A 17,980-nucleotide genomic window follows, 5' to 3' on the forward strand; every position below is an offset into this window, starting at 1 on the left:
CAAATGCCACATATACACCACATCAACATCCCCAGTTTGTATCTCTCAAGTGCGAACAAAATATTACATTATAATTAAACTCTATTAAGTTAAAATGATATTGTTTGCTTGTTATCGCCTATGTTATATATGATCCGGAAAATAAATTAGCAAATTGTGTGTATGTGCATAATAGACCATGTCTTTTGCCAAAAAATAAATATGAAGTGTCAACATGTTGCAGTGTCCTTTGATAAATCCAGTGTAGATGTCCCAAGTCCCAGTGTGACCACATCTGGTCTGTCCAATCACATGAAGACAATAAGATCAGAGATGTGGCCACATCAGAAAGCAGGAGTGATAGTAGTTTTGAAGCATGTACGGTGTTTATACATTAAACGTATACGTTTAAACACAACAGACACACTTACTGCTCTCTGTCAGCTCGGTGCTCTGATGACTTCACAGCTGCAGCCTGCTGCACTGTGTTGGTAACTCATCTGTAAATATTAGCGGTCAGTGCGATTGGAAAACCATCCTCCTGCAGCAGCTTCTGTCTTTATGCTGCTTTGAACAGTCATGTGGAGGAGTGACAGTGGTAGAATAACAGAGCGCCAGCAGACCTGGGACCAGCTGACCAACTCTTAACGTATTGTGCATGAATTTATTAAATAATAGATAAATAAAGGTAGAGCTGCCACACAGACACTTAAAGGACTGGCCAGACGTTTCAACTCTTGATTATACAGTTTTATTTTTTTTATTTTAATATTTAGGAAATAATTATCGAGGTCTGGACCTCGGTGACCTCATAGCTGGCTGCGGCCATGCTTACTGAATAAGAAGGTAAAGAACGGCTTTTTGGAGGATTGTGCACATATTGCATAAGCTTTATTCATGGATGGAGTTATTATTGAGTCGTCTTCAGGTGGAACAATCCATTTCATGCCAAAAGGTGTTTGATTTGCAAAAAACAACCATACTAATTTACATTTTGAGCGCACGCGTCCATTTAACACAGCCCTATGCAAACTAATGCAGCAGAACAGTGATTTTCCAGCGTAACTGATTCCCACTAATTAATTTGTTCTCCCTCCATCTGATCAAATGGAAATCCTGTCCTCCAGCCCAAGGATTACAACTTCCGCTCTGACATCTCCCTTAATTGCCTAATAGCATTGCAGCGTGAATTCTGCCTACATTAAGACACTTTCACATTAACCGGCCTGATTGGAAATGTGATGACAACACCATATCAACAAATTACAGCGCACCGCTTTCTTTCGCAAATGGGCACAGGAGCGGCACTTGTACTCTCCCAGATTTTAATACCGACAATTACAGCCAATTTGCGCGGAATTACTAGACAGACCTGCAGCAGAACAATCCTCCTGTGACACGGGCTGCATCACTTGATTCAAAAACTACACCAAGGAAGAGTGCTGAAGTTGTCAGAGTGAATTTCATGGACAATTATAAACCCTATGTGGTCGCATGTTCAAGTTCCAAGACAAGTCAATCTAAAGTTTTGTGTCAAAGTCCTCATTTATTCCATCAGCGTTTATTTATAGAAAGTCATTATAATATAACAACAATCCGAGAGGTAGGCCTACATAAAATCACTGAGGAGCAAGAAATGAACACATGTTATAGACTGGGTGAAATACACACAAACATGTATGACATACAAATGCCATGTGCAGTATACAACAACATAAAGCCTGTCAAACTCACTGTTATTTTGCACACTGACAAATGTTAAAAATGAGGTTCGACTGTGGTTATTTCAGACATGACACCGATACCCATTATTAGTAAAGAAGGAGACTGATAGGCTAACTGATATTTGGAACTGATAGACCGACACATTTGCAATAAAAATGAAAATCTTGGCGTCAAATTTGTGGAAAAAACAGTGAACAGAGTTCTTTACTCAAGAACTTCCTTTTTCTGTAACTTAATACTTCCTCTCCAATACATTTATTTGATCATTTCACCTACTTTGCAGATTATTATTACTATTATTATTATTATTATTATTATTATTATTATTATTATTATTATATTCAGTGTGAGTGTAACCACTTTGTGGGCAGGACATTAAGTGAGACTACAAAGTGGTGACTACTGTCAGAGCCAAAGTAGTGCATCTTTAAATGAATTCATTTGATCGGCAGCTGGACAAAAGACAAACAAGAAACAATCATATTGATAATCGGAAAAATGCTGAATATCGGCCAGACCGATAATAAAAAGGCTAGAATATTTCTATGGGACGAAGCCACATTTGATTCACAGCACCACAAATGATGAACTACTGTAGGAATTTTGAAATACTTTAAGCAGGGATAAGCTACTATAAATTGTTATTTATAGGCAACAGTAATTACAGTTTCAAATATGTAAAACTAGTTTAAAAAAAAAAAAAACAGGCCTACCATTATACGTATTTCTTCAGCACCATGGCCAACGACCGGCTCCACAAACTAACTGCAGCCTAGCACAGTTCATTATTAAACACTTAATGAGCAGCTCACTGCAGCTCCATGGGTTACATCCCATGACAGCATGATAGTAGTAGGCCCTCCATTGTATTCAGAACTGAGGAATTGAACGTTTAATCGTAATGTTGTTGGGAAACTGTATTTTACTGACTAAACTAAATGAAGAAGGCTTCTGCCATGAGGCCATTCAATGCGCGCAAACCCGGCAAAAACAGCATGGTTGCTCGGCGACCACATAAGCACCGTTAGGAGTGGTGATTCTCGGTGGGGACTGTCAGTGATGCGGTTACAGGTGCGCTGCATCGCTGGAATCTGTGAGCTTTTTTCACCTGCCTCCAATGCGTCTCAGCCAATCAACCCCCCCTCCCCGCATCTCCCCTCCGCCCATACACAGCTCCAATTGGCTGATGCGCAAATCAGTTTCCCCAATCCGCTACTCTCTGTGAAAAAGTACTTGTTGGAAATGTGGCCTCCCACTGATATCTATGTAATGCTCGAGGTAGTGTCATTCACTGATCACACACAGAGGCTGCATTTAAACCTGGGAGACTTGGGGGGAAGAGGCAGATGCTGATGCAGGTTTAAAGGCAGGAAAATCACAAACCCAAACTAACATCATGAGCATGAACTACGCGTCTGCGGCGACCACGCAGAGGTCGACGTCGTTTTTCATTGAGGACATCTTATTGCACAAACCCAAGCCGCTGAGAGAGGTGATTCCCTCGCCGTTCTGTAGCACCCTGGCATCCCGGATGCCCATCCTCGAGTATGGATATCCACTGATGCCAACCCCAATACTCGCGCCACATCCGCACCATCCTCTGCACAAGCCAGAGCATCACCAGTACTTCTTCACATCTGGTAAGACCAGGAGAGAGTGTGAGGAGGAGGTACACGCCTCGAGTAAGGAAACTTGTGTCAGATGTACAAAGTAGGCTGTGATGCTGACGTGTGTGAGCTGTAAACGGTGTATTTAAAAAACAGCATCGTGCTTTTACAAACTGGACATTGTCATTGTCATTACTAACTAATCTGTGGATTTATTAACCATGTATTACATGAATGAGTATGGGAATATAACATCATTTTCAGTGGTAGGCGGGTCGGGATGATTCACCTCACATAGCTCACTACAAAATGCAGTAAAAATGAATGAAAAGTTAAAGGAGTTATGGTTTAGCCTCATAGGAAATAGCCTCACAATAACCGCCAGCTTCCGTTCTCATTTGCTGCATCAAACTATGAAAAATGTTCTGTTCTTCTTATCTCATGTCGATAACAGCCATCATCAAACTATAAGTCGCCAACAATATGAATTCAGTAACAGAGAACTTAGTTGCTGTGATATTTTAAGAGTTTTATTTGTCTGTTTATGTATTGATTTTTGTTGGTGAAGTTATCATTTTAAATCCCTGTTTCCTGTCACCCGCAGGGATGCAGATGCCGGCGTTGTTCCAGCACCACGCAGAGTTACCGGGGAAGCACTGCAGACGCAGGAAGGCCCGGACGGTTTTCTCCGACTCGCAGCTGTCCGGCCTGGAGAAGAGGTTTGAGATCCAGCGGTATCTGTCCACACCGGAGAGAGTGGAGCTGGCCACGGCGCTCAGTCTCTCCGAGACACAGGTACACACGCGCGCGCGCGCACGCAGCTGAAAGCGCCGGGCTACAGTTAGAGCAGGACGGATGATGTCTGTGTGTCTGTGATTCCTTGTTTATTTTATTTTCAATTAAAGCCGAAAGAAAAGTGGTGATCAAACAAAAAAACTAACACAAAATCTACTTCGAATGCTGAATTAAGTTTTTAATACATGAATAAAATACATTGAGGGAATAGCTGATATTTAATGTATTTGTGTATTAAATGTAGTCTACAGGTCAATTTGGTACTAAATATACAGCAGATTCAATTTATTCGATAAAACTCCTGCTTCTGTTTGTGCTATTTAAATAACCTTAAAACAATCTAAGAATGTTGGTTTTACACTGAGTGGTTTCTTGAGAGAATCACAAGATTCATAATAAGAGATCATTTTAGGATCCTCTTTGAAATTCACCTTTCCCCTGTGCAGGTAAAAACGTGGTTCCAGAACCGACGGATGAAGCACAAAAAGCAGCTGAGGAAAGCGCAGGACGAGCGGAAGACTCCCGGGGAGCTGGAGAGATCCGCGGACAACTCCAGCGAGAGCGAACTGAATGACAAGAGCTCGGAGGAGCTGAAACACGGACAGGAGCCGGACTCGTACATGCTGGATGAGAACGACGACGATGTGGATATCGAGGATGACATTTGCTCCCAGGATCATCTACTATAGTAGGCTGCAGAGTGACTTTAATCACACTGTAAATGCACTGTATATACTCCGCATTTTCTTTTGCTTCCAGTGCAAATATAGTTGAAAAACAAGGGCGGGAATAATATAATGTAAATATTTATTCAAACAAGCATACTTTTTTTTTCTCTTTTTTTCATTTTTTTTTTTTTTTTACCCTTTTCCTATGAGAATTTTCATCGTATGTCTGACGAGACAGAATATATCACGCTATTATTATCATTATTATTATCATTATTATTATCATTATTATTATAATTATTATTAGCCTACTAAAAGTTGTAGACATTTGTTTATTTTAAAATGCCACACTTATGTCTTCTTTGTTGTCGGACGGAAATCTGTACAAAAGATTAGGTTATATATATATATATGTGTGTGCATATATATATATATATATATATATGTATATATATATATATATATATATATATATATATATATATATATATATATATACATATATATATATATATATATATATATATATATATATATATATGTATGTATGTATGTATGTATGTATGTATGTATGTATGTATGTATAAACATATAAACAATCGAATAGCTCTTTGTAACATAGACACATTATACTACCCCATCCTTTTGCACTTTTAACTCAAACGGCATTTTCTATGCTACTCTCTTTTTGTATCGTTATTATTCCGTTATTCCGATTTGTCTACTTGTGATATTTTATTTGCAGTGTGTCCATATTGGTGGCAGTTTTGTAAATCAAGTTTTGATCGAAGACACTGCTTCAGTGACTGGCATTTATATTATTGTCTGTATATATAGTATATAAATAATGACTCGGTTCTCGGCTCCGTTGACTCTGTTAGACCCGAGGAGCCAGTCTCCACAGCATGGAGCACAGTTTTGAATGCGGGGCTGCGTGTTCTCTATTGGGTTTCCTGCATGACGGCTCGGAGTCCGCTGATTTTTAAACCAACAAACACAAACGTATAAAACAGACAGAGAGACATTACCAATAGTCAGTAGGTGCCAAACGCTTACACCAGACTGCTCGTAAATATCATCATTTTTTATGTATTCTTGATATATGTTCATAGTTCATTCTACATAAACAAAGGTTGATTAAGAATTAAATTCACTACAAATCGGGACGTTTTTTTTTTTTTTGTTTCAGCTGACACTTTAATAAAGGACAGGGCTTTGACAGTTTTTTCTGGGGCAACTGAATTTTATACTGAGCAAGAAGAGAGAAAAAATATGACGACCACATGCAGGATTTTCTAATATGTGTAAATGTTTGCATCAGTGCAACGCTAAGAATACTTAAAGGTGCAGCACATGGACCGTACACACAATAATAATGTCTTTCACAGTGGTAAGGGTTTACTAGATGGACTTCATGACAACAGTTAATATAGTCAACACCACTGTGACAAAATACATCTGAGCATATCTATTTGACCTAAAAACATTGTTTTCATCTAAAAGCATTAGAATTCAATATACCAAGAAATACAATAGCCTGAAAGTAAGTACTTCATGTATTTTTACAGAGATTCTTCTTCATCATATTATTTGTACCACCAAGAATCTTTGATATATCCACTATGTTTGGTGCAGAATATGGCCATGGAAATATTGGGTATTTTTACTGAAAAAAACTCAATAGTCCGAATTCAGTGTTGCAAAAATGAGCACATCTTTATTACACATTTTATAATTTTGTTACTTTAAGACAATTTTCTGAACATTGTTCTTGAAAAGAATGTAACAAAATAACAACAACAAAATAATATAATTTTTAGCACTATTTGGCATTTTACTGTCAGTGAGTATTCTGGAGAAATGAGCCCATCACTTCTCTAAGGGTCCTATTGTGTCATTTGGTAAGTTTGCCCATATCCTGATCAAGTTTTGCATTTCTTCAATTAAGTAATTTACTACTAGTCCATGCTGTAGAATATCTCATTAAAAAAAGTCTTTAAATAGTCTTGATAAACAGTTGTCCAGCATATTGAGTGTGTGCCCTCAGGTCCATAGACGACATTGCTGTAAGGCTGTAGAAGCAGATTAATAAAAGAGCTGGTTTCCTTCAAGTGTTTTCTTTTCTTTCTTTTTTTTCATTTATTTTAACAATGGAGGCTAGCAGAGTAGTTAAGTATTTACTAATTATTAATTTCAGAACACTTTCTAAAAAGTGTGTAAGAGCCACTCACATTTCAGAATTTTGAAACAGCTCTTAGTCCATGTATTAAATTGTTTCATCACAAACAGCATCTCTCAACAGGCATTTGCACAATGCAGTCCTCTCTTACCCTTCACACTGGATTTGCAATCCTTTCCTGCTGCCTTTTAAAAAGCAATTCATGTCATCATCAAAATGTGATTCTGATTAACAGGCAGTGGGGAGAAAACCTACGTGGAGAATAGGCCATGCAGAAGGTGATCAATTAAAAGATTAAGCTTTTTGCAACACATGGACGCATCTGCATTTGGGCCTAATAGCAGGGCCATCAGCTCATTTTCAGGAAGCCTGCCGCCTACTGAAAGTGTGCTTTTCACATCAAAGCATCCACGTCTGCCTTAGCTTCCCAATGGGCAGAAAGGGATGCTAATTTGGCCCCCTTCATGTATAGTGGTGAAAGACTCCTTCAATTAACTGGATTTCAATGGCAAAAAACGAGTAGGTGGGACCTAAAAAAGATGCACAGAGACTCAGTCTGGATAGGCAGGGTTTCTCATTAAATTAAAAAGGGCTCTGTCATTTGTTTCCAACCGCGCATCTGAGGACTTTAACACTAAAAACACAGAGCTTCAAAGAGTCCATGATGGGTTAAATAGAGACTATAATCTAATTAAAATATTGCACAGAGGTAAATCGTGCTTTGATAATGATCTGAGGGTTCAATTAGTATAATGAGCTGCTTGAGAGTGTTTTGTGTTGGGGAGGAGTTTCTACTAAGATCATGGCTACAAACGTAGGACTACAACCAAATCAGGTGAGCTTTAAAGTGTCATCCATCATTTGAGCAGGATTTCCTACAGTGTTAACCAGAGAAATGGAGTGGATCAGACCCGCAGCAAAGAGTGTTTTGACTATTCTAGGGTAAACAGTAATGTGGTGAGAGGAGACAAACTGGCCATGTGGCTAAATAACAATAAGAGAATTACGTGTCTCTTCCATAAAAAAATAGTGTGGGCATTAGGCAATGGTCTAGGATAGTTGGACTGTATAATGAAAATTAAAAAATGCTGTTGGGGATTCTATGATTGCTCAATGTCACTGATGACATACTACGACAACTTCATTATATCATAATCTTCAGTGTTTTTTGCCTCTTACTTGGCAATAACACAAAGTCTGAGTGACACTGTTTATGTTACATCTGTCTATAGGTACGTACATACAATTATGTCTGATCAATTAGTATATACAATGAGACCGTATAAGTGCAAATATGAAAATCTATTTAGTGCACCAAATCTACATTACATACAAAGTTTCTAACCAGGATAAGATAAATGTTACTCTGCGGTAGGGCTGGGCAATATGTTAATATTATATCATCTTAGATTTGGATACTGTTATATCTTGATATGGCATAAGCGTAAGTAAAATGATGTCATTTTCTGAACTACCAGACTGTTGTACTTCCTTTAATACTTGCCTTTACCCACTTAGTCATTATATCAACAATATCATTATCAAGGTATTTGGTCAAAAACATAGTGATATTTGATTTTGTCGCCAAGTCCTAGCATGTATGAAGTGCGTCTGATGATGATTTTAAAATATCAAAATATATATTGTGTGTCGCGATATAGCCTTAAAATATATTGCATATTATTTTAAGGCCCTATCGCCTTGCCCTATTCTGTGGACTGACTTAAGGGCTACACCTGCATCATTATTAGTCTTAGCACATTGTCAAGAACAACAAGTGAGATCTAATAAACAAGGCATGACAGCAGTGTTCATCCCACAGTGCTAAAATTAATTTATGCCATTAGGAAAAGTATATTGCTCATCTTCACCCACCTGTTCCCTTTCAGGCTCATGTCAAATAGTATTTGGATACACTTCTTGTATGTTCTTTTTTTTCCCTATAGGTGAACAGAGCAAGGATTTTTCACATCAGACAATATAATCAGTGCCTTCAAATGCATTTTCATAGATGTGCAGCTTTCTCAAAAAGACTGCAGTAACTGATTTGTTAGGGCTGCTTTATATATTTCAACACACTTTAAGGCACTGAAAGTAAACTGAGCAGCATGCAAAAGGCAATCAAACTATTTGTTTTTTTGCAGCAGTGCTCACAACATAATATTTCAACAAGACAGGACACAATGTCACCATGACATGAACTATTACAAATAACTATTGAATATAACAATGTGTTATTTTGCCATAGGTGGCTTTATAGTTGTTTAAACATCATACAATCACACAGTGTATATTAATTAACATCGTAATACAATTACCCTGAACATGGATCACCATGTTGTTTGCTGATTGAAGCTGCCACTCTTTTTAGCGATTATCTTTAGGGATCTTGTGATAATTTTGAAAAATGTGTGAAAATGTAAGTAGTATTACTACATAAAATTTCACACATTTTCAAGGCCCAGTGTCTCAAATCTTTACTGTATTGATACTGTATGTTGATGTGACACTACACCTAGCAAATATAATGAGTCAGCATGTTGTGTCTCATATCCTGGAGTACAAATATCTATGAGAGCATGGGTTCCATGGACTGTTTAAGTGAACTGCACCTTGCCTCAGACACCATGTACTTTTCTGAAGAGAGCCACAGTCTTCTTTTCTTCTTCATGCCGTTTTCTAAGGACTTCCAGTGTGGCTGGCTGGGACATGTCCAAGTCCTCCAAGAAAGGAGTGTGCTCAGTGAAGCCTTTGGACTGGTGTCTCTGTCTCTGTTTTGGTTCAAACTGTAAAGGGGGCTTTGCTATGGTCTTGGCATATTCTAAGGCCTAAGATTGAAAGAGAAAGAGAGAGAGAGAGAGAGAGAGAGAGAGAGAGAGAGAGAGTGATAGAGAGAGATCCACATTTGTTAATGTACTTACTAATCACTGTGTACTGTAAAAGCTGTAGTTAGAAGTCAGAAATGGCCATGGTCCTTCAGAAAAGGTCTGTAGAACTGTGACTACCACTCTTTCACCTCCACTGTGACCTGTCAAACGTTACTACTAAGGTTGCAGGGGAAATGGTTTCAAGGTATACCGCGTATAAGTATATATCATACATGTGTATTTGCTCATCTATGGTATTGAATTTTACTATACATATATATATATGTATACATATATATACATATATATGGTCTTTTCAATAATGGAAAATCAATAAAAAATTAAGTATTTTTTTAAAAAAATAGCACAAGTGCCCATACAGTGTCTTGGGGAGTACTACTGCATATGTGAAAAAAAGTAGTGTGGAGCTTTTTGTGGCTCCAGAGGAAGATGCATTTAATCTGATAAATTGCCTTCAGTGATGTAATGTAGTGATGCTAAATTGCATTGTGGGTAATGTGGCCACCAGACAAGGAAGAAGAATGTGTGGAACTAAAAAGGTGTTATCTCTGGTTCTGCTGTATTGATTTTGATCATTTGTTCATTCAAACAATGTTATAGGAGTGCAGTGTAGACCAGTGGGCGGCTTTTCAAAACCTGGTGCCTACATTACCCACAATGCAAATTAGCCACTGAGTCACATCACTGGAGGTAATTTATCAGATTTCATGCAGCCTCCTCTGGAACCACAATAGGCTTTATATTACTTTTTTCACACATGCATAGTACTCCCCAAGACATGTAAACACACTTTAATGTGTAAATTGGTGGACTTACCCTTTGAGGTATTCATTATTTAGTATTCAAACATAGTATTTTATCCTAAGTGAATTATCATGTTTGCTTTTTGCAAACCAGTTGTGTGAGACTAGTTATCCAGCATAAACAATGTTTTGCTTAGTGAACAACCTGCCCTAGTTAAGGCTTTGAAGGACAGGTCCCAGGCTGGTACCACAGAGTGACAATATGCCTTATATGTCTTTCTCAAACAATCATAGGGACACATGCCGGTTGTGAAAGAGGCATGTCCTAGAGTTCACACACATACACACCTTCATCCTGGGAACTTTCTTGTCATTGCCTTCTGGGTCATTGGCTGGTAGAAAGGGAATCCTACTCATCTCTCTGTTCTGCTCGCGGATAACAATTGAATACAGCCTCTGTCGTTTCATTTTCTCAGCATGATGATGGTGAAAGAGTGAGAGAGGGAGCGAGAAGAGAGGGAGAATGAGACAAAAACAGAAACGGATTATAAAAGGGGGTTTAATTAACTGAGCCATTTCTCCCTTAAGGCCCTTCCTTTTGTGTATGCCCTTTGCAGAGCCTACTCAAGCAGTCCAAAAAAACCCCACAAAAAAAACAGACACAGTGAGCCATTCAGTGGGCCTATCAACATTTACACATATCATTCACTAATAGGCTTAGCCCTGGAGATTCACATGGCTCAAACTAGAGTAAATTGGCCAAACATGCTCACTTTTTACAACTGGCAAAAGATTTATCAATGCACAACGAGCACTTAACTTCTTCGGTTACTCTCATTTGCTTTGTAAATGGAATTTTATCTTTGGAACAGCATAGGGCCTTTAAATGATGACCTGGGACAATCAGGAGAGGGTCAGTGGATACACAAAACACTAGTGGACATCAGAATTTAGGCAGCTAAACATCTCTCATCTCATCTCATTATCTACCGCTTTTTTCGTGAGGGTCGCGGGGATGTTGCTGCTTTATCCCCTTTCAGGGAGTTGCGGGGGTTACTGGAGCCAATCCCAGTTTCTCTATGGGCGAAGGCCAGGGTACACCCCTGGATGAGTCGCCAGCTCATCGCAGGGCCCTTTCTGATGGCAGAGGCCACCACACAAGATGCCATCTGCACATCAGGAGCAATTTTGGGGTTCAGTATCTTGCTCAAGGATACTTCGACATGTAGCTCGGTTCCGCCCAGGGGAGCTGGGATTTGAGCCAGCGACCTTCTGATCACTAGTCACCTGCTCTACCCACTGAGCTACAGCCGCCCCTAAACATGTTCGTCCAAACAATTTCTGAACATGTTTGTTTTTTGTATGAATCACTGCTTAGCTGATAATGCCTAACAGCAAATTAATATGGCATCCTGATATGTAGGATATCGTGTTCTTCAGTTCCATCTTCTATTTCTTGGCTAGAAAATCGATTAAAGGCCATACACACTCTCAAACATAGAAAAAGTGACATGTAGATGCTATATATTGTAGTCAACAGATGGATTTCTGCCTCATATTGCTGAAAGCTCTCATAAGACGGATAGATGCATGTAAAAAAAAAAGAAAAAACAGTTGACAAAGAAGTTACAGGAGCACATGTGTCTTCCTGCTTGTTAGCTTCTTTCTGCCCAGTAGGAAACAAAAAGTGACTACACTTTGTTCTATCTCCCTCTCTCTCTCCCAATCATTACTACACTGCCACTGGATCATAGTCCTCGCAAAACCAGAAGAAACAATTTATGGCGCGCAAACCAGGACAGCCGATGTTATCATTTTCTCAGACGTTTTGCGGAGAGCAGTATATTATCTAGTTAAAAGGAAGCAGAGCCACGAGGAGATTTTTCTTTTTGAGATTTTTCTTTTTGGCATTATATTTTGTGGTTATGGCTAGTAGGATCAGGGGGTAAATTGGGCCGGGGAGCCTGAACAGCCCTGGTGGCCTACGAGACAAATGTATTCAATGTAGGAAAAGACAGTGAGGGGTTGCATTAATTGCAGTGAACCTTGATATGATCACTGCCCACAGGATCTTCCAACCACCCAGTCAGACTAGATACAACTGCAAGCAATGTGACTGGCCCGGGTAGAGAAGGAGCGCAGCAAGAACTTAACCTAACCTACCTTGGACCTAAGAGAGCGAGCGAGACAAGAATACAAATCAACTATGGTGCAAGGTTTCTCCCAAAGATAATTTGGGGATTGGACCTCTTCCTCCTAGACATGTATCTAATATGTCTATTATATTTATGAAACTAATTTCCAGACATAATTTTATATCGATAAATCTTCATTGGTATTGGTCAATATGAAATACAACAATGGTACAATGGTATACAATTTATTACGACTTACGCTGTAACATTTGATGTTGGTCTTGCTATCACGCTACATTGTGTTGGCCTATTACTATGAAGACATAACAGGGAACTAGGGAATGTAACCCAGGTTTATGAATGGCACTTAAACAAAGTTTTCTCTGTTTAACCATCTTCATATTACAGTTATTAATCTTACATGGACACAAATAAATACATTATCTCATGGCTATCTATCCTGCAAACATCTGTGTTTAAAAATGAAAAATAATATTAAAAACAAGGTGTCACTTGCTTCCATAACAAATGTATGCAGAAGATGGTGGTGCTTTTTCACTTTTGTTCACAAAGGCTGCCAGAATCAACACAAAATGAAAGTTCCTTGTAGCTGCTTAATTAAGAATAACATTTCAGGGAAAACACAAATAGGTCTGAGCTGCAGAAAGCAGTATAACTACTGTATTTACCAGCAGTCCACAAAACATTCACAGTTCACAGCAATGTGGATAATTTCAAGAAGAAAATGACAGGCCTGCTTGTGTGTTATCAGGCAACATCCTCATGTGTAGTTTCTGGATAAATGAACACACCTGACACAAACTGGTGGCTCAGTGACAATTTCTGCTGATATGACGCTGACATTGCAGGTCAGTACTTACTGTCTTTTCAATGGCTTTGTAGTCAGGACCCAGGCCTTGCAGATTTATGTCTGACTTCAGCTGCTTGTAGTCTTTAAGACTGTATGCCTGAGAGAGAGAGAGAGTGGGAGAAAGAGAGACTAAAGATTTGCAAGTTGACAATTGCCATACACAATAAGTGCTATCAAACATCAAGTGACAATTTTGAATACTTAATTTAAAGTGGACTTTTGTCAAACTGAACTCCATTTTTTATGGCTGTCAAAATCATACCATGGCACTAAAATAAACTCCATCCATCCATTGTGTGTAACACTTATTCTTTACAGGGTCATGAGAGGCTGGAGCTGATCCCAGCTGACAATGGGCAAGTGGCAGGGTACAGCCTTGACAAGTCACCAGTTTTACAGGGCTGACATATGGGACAAACAACCATTCACACTCACATACAAACCTACAGGCAATTTAGAGTGACTGACTTTTTGGCATTTAGCAATTAGCAATTTTGGTCTATTATTATGTCTCTCATTGGGCTCAAATGGTGCACTGAGAAAAAAAAATCACTAATAATACAGCAAATGATAGACTGTCAGACAACATGGCGAGACAGAGCCTCAATGTGAGTGAAACTGTCTTCACCACCACCAACATTTGTAACACCCCATCTGTAGCACTCGCTTGCAGAAACAAAACAAAAAAACACTCACCAAGCAAACATTATTCTATATAATATATATTCTAGTTATATGTAGTGCATTGGATTCTGCTGCATTATAAAGAAGAGCCAGACAGATTTTCCATACTGCTGAAACGTATACTGAACTAGACACTATTATATCCCTAAATACAATATAGACATAGAGCTGTGTATGGAGAGTCTCAAAGGGCATTCCTTGGGACAAAATCATGGGGCATGATGACCTAATGTGGATCTATTTAGGGGGTTCTTGACATGATGAAACCCAATTCTATTTCATGCTCAGCCACACACATGCCAAGTCTATATTTTACTTGTATTTGCTGACATTCTCTACTGGATATGATGTCAAAGCTCTGAGTAACATCAACTTTTAGTTTTTGTTCTTCAGCAGCCACATTATTAATATAGTGTGGCTTTCTGCATGTGTTACAGACCTACATATGCATTTGTAGCTCATATAGAGCAAGTGAAAGATGCTCTGTGGCTCTACTTGAGGATGACAACATTCTGTTGCTGTATACGTAAACGTCAGTTTAACTGATCTCACAGCACAGCTGTTGACTGATGTTCAAAATCTTATGAGCCACAATCAAAGTTTGTTGAGTTGTCTGACAACAGAAAACAGATGTTTAGAAAGAAATACAACCCCAAATCACCAACATGCCGATTTGCACTGGAATAATATTATCACCTCTGTGTTTGGTGAAATAAGGTAGGTAATATGCGGTGGAATTTTTACTTTACAAACTATGGACGTGGCAGTTTTGCAGGGGATTGAGATCACAGACATCTTCCACAGTTATTATAAATAAATAAATGTCCCCAGGTAATACTAGTCTTGTGCAAATAGGGCTTTGGGTGATCCCCTGACATTATGATAGTGCTAATTAGCAAATGTTCACATACTAATGGTCAAAACTAAGATGTGAACATGGTAAACTTGGCACTGGAATTGTCATTGTCATAATGTTAGATTGTCATTGTCATAATGTTAGATTTCTAAAGTTAGCATTTAGCTTAAGGTGCTACAGAAATTGAAGGAAAAAACATTAAACATATTATGGGCCTATACATGATCCTTGCTTATGCATTGTAGTTCACTGAGATCACCTCTTAGTCAAACAATAAATTCAGTCTTGTGAAGTCTTTTTCTGTGGATTTTTAAGATAAATTTGTGTCTCTGTGACTGGTGACTTTGTTGGAATGGTTAAGAGTCAACCAAAAACCACCAAAAGGCATGTCGACAATGTGTTAGAAGCTGCAGGAAGACAGGTGTCAGTGTCCACAGTCAAGCATGTTTTGCATTGCCATGAGCTGAGAGGCTGCCGTGCAAGAAAGAAGCTCTTGCTCCAAACGTGGCATCTTAAAGCTTGACGGAAGTTTTCTGCTGATCACATGGACAAAGAAAAAACCTTCTGGAGGAAAACTCTGTGGTCAGAGGAAACAAAAACTGAGTTGTTTGACCACAATGAGCAGCAATATGTCTGGAGGAGAGAAGGTGAGGCCTTTAACCCGAAGAACACCAAACCTACTGTGAAGTACTGTGGGGCTGCTGGGTTGGGGTGAATGATCCCAAACATACATCAAAAGTGGTAAAGGAATGGCTAAATCAGGCTAGAATTGTCCTTACTTGAACCCCATCGAGAACATTTGGACTGTGCTGAAGAAACAAGTCAATGTGAGAAAGCTAACAAATTTAGTTGAATTTTACCAATTTTGTCAAGAGGAGTGTTCTGTATATACATTTATGACCAAGATGTATGGTGTTTGTTAATCTAAAAGATAATATGGCAAGTTAAGAAAGTTGCAGTTTGTTGTAAAGATTGTAAAGTATCATTTAGTTTAGAAAACACTCAGTGGACTACATCGTCTCATGCAATATATGTGTCCACCACCAACATGCCCTTCACCTCAGCAAAGACTGAAACCAGTTCTACAAGGTTTTGGTAAGTGTTAGATGAAATGACGTTACTTACGCGACCTTTGGACTTTTTTTTTTTGGACTTTTAGACTGACAAACATCATGTGCAATCAATGGCACAACTCAAAAATCCTGTACCTCTTGCCATTCACTACCATACATATTTTTCTGACATGAGGTCCCATGGTGGCCCACCAGAAGGGGAGGGACATCACCTCTTGATAGTGGCTGTCTATGTTATGCTAAACTACCCATTTACTCCTAAAAAAAATGAAATCTATTACTATGTTACATTATTGCATGCACCAATGTTTCTTTTCCTGGGGAAGAGTAAAAGTGTATTGACACAAACAGTATGAAGAGTACAAACAATACGTGAGTTTTTGAAGGATTTTGCCTTGGCACCATATACAGCATAAAAGACCGTTTTACCTTATTAGGCTCTGATATGATATTGAAGTACTTTTTTCAGGGACACTGATGATGAACTGAGTTTGAGGTGATAAAAGTAATACAAGCAAAGGCACAAAGAGGTGTACTGCATACCTGCTCCTTCGCAGGTGCTGGTGATGATGATGATGATGATGACTGTGTGTGTGTGTGTGTGTGTGTGTGTGTGTGTGTGTGTGTGTGTGTGTGTGTGTGTGTGTGTGTGTGTGTGTGTGTGTGTGTGTGTGTGTGTGTGACCATGGGTGCATGCAGTCCACATGCTGCCCCAGACAAAAGGGAGCTAATCATTCCAGATTGCACTGGTTGCTTTTCGGAAGGAGGATTTCAGTTCGCTTTAGCCACTGGTCATGGACGCAACAGGGTACATGGAAATAATCCAAGCCCTCTCCCCTCTTTCTCCAGCTCCTAAGTCATACTCATCTGCTTTCATGCCCAGGCACTGCAGCCAGACTGCTTTACAAATTGAGCCTGTAATCTTGTCAGACATGATGGCTAACACGGTGGGAGAGATGGTAGGTCAAGGGGTGGGGAGTGGTGGGCACCACAGGAGGACTATGTGAGGGCTCCAGCATAAATACAACTCTAAGTACTTAAGCATACTTTCTAGATTTTTTTGAGTCCATACAACTCAATTGTTACCTGTTAACTGGTATGAAATTTACACAGAACGTTGTACTGTTATCAATAATGTAATTTCTGAATGTATGTTAATGTAATGAAATTATTGTTAATGTAACAATAAATGATACATTTGATTTGATTTTGATTTGATTTGTTGTTGTTAACTGTTACATTAATTGCCAACTATTTTGATAATCAACTAATTAGTCTGAGTTATTTTTGAGCAAAAAGCAGAATTCAGTAAGCCAATTCTCTGATTCCAGCCTCTTAAATGTGAATACTTTCTGGTTTCTTTACTCCTCTATGACAGTAAACAGAATATTTTTGTGTTGTGGAAAAACAAGACATTTTAGGACATTTTTTGGCTAACATTTTTCAACAGTTACTGATATTTTATAGACCAAATAACGAAACGATCAATTGAGAAAATCCGATCAGACAGATCAATGGACAATGAAAAAGAACCTTTAGTTGCACCCCTATCATATATATGTTATAATCAATCTATCTGTGTTAAAGATTGCTACTATCAGGTGAGGCTAGGAGTCTCAGCACAATCACAAAATGTGTCTTGTATTGTGGCAATTGAGCATGGTTGCAAAAAATATCAATATTTTTCAAGTTTGTTTGAGGTCAGTTTAAAGCAGTACTAGGGGTAGTTTCACCACTGACACATAACTAGTATGGCATGTGGTATTTCTGCAACAGG

The 17,980-nt window shown here is 38.7% G+C and overlaps 1 protein-coding gene across 1 annotated transcript; it reads left to right on the plus strand.

Moving 5' to 3' along the window:
* Window positions 1-3,100: 3,100 nt before the first annotated feature.
* bsx (brain-specific homeobox) lies at window positions 3,101-4,795 on the plus strand. Its single transcript, XM_073479943.1, has 3 exons — window positions 3,101-3,344; window positions 3,916-4,106; window positions 4,553-4,795. The coding sequence occupies exons 1-3, from the start codon at window positions 3,101-3,103 to the stop codon at window positions 4,793-4,795; spliced, it is 678 nt and encodes a 225-aa protein (XP_073336044.1).
* Window positions 4,796-17,980: the final 13,185 nt, after the last annotated feature.

The sequence above is a fragment of the Pagrus major genome, chromosome 13, assembly GCF_040436345.1.
Source record: "Pagrus major chromosome 13, Pma_NU_1.0".
NCBI classification, from domain to species: Eukaryota; Metazoa; Chordata; class Actinopteri; order Spariformes; family Sparidae; genus Pagrus; species Pagrus major.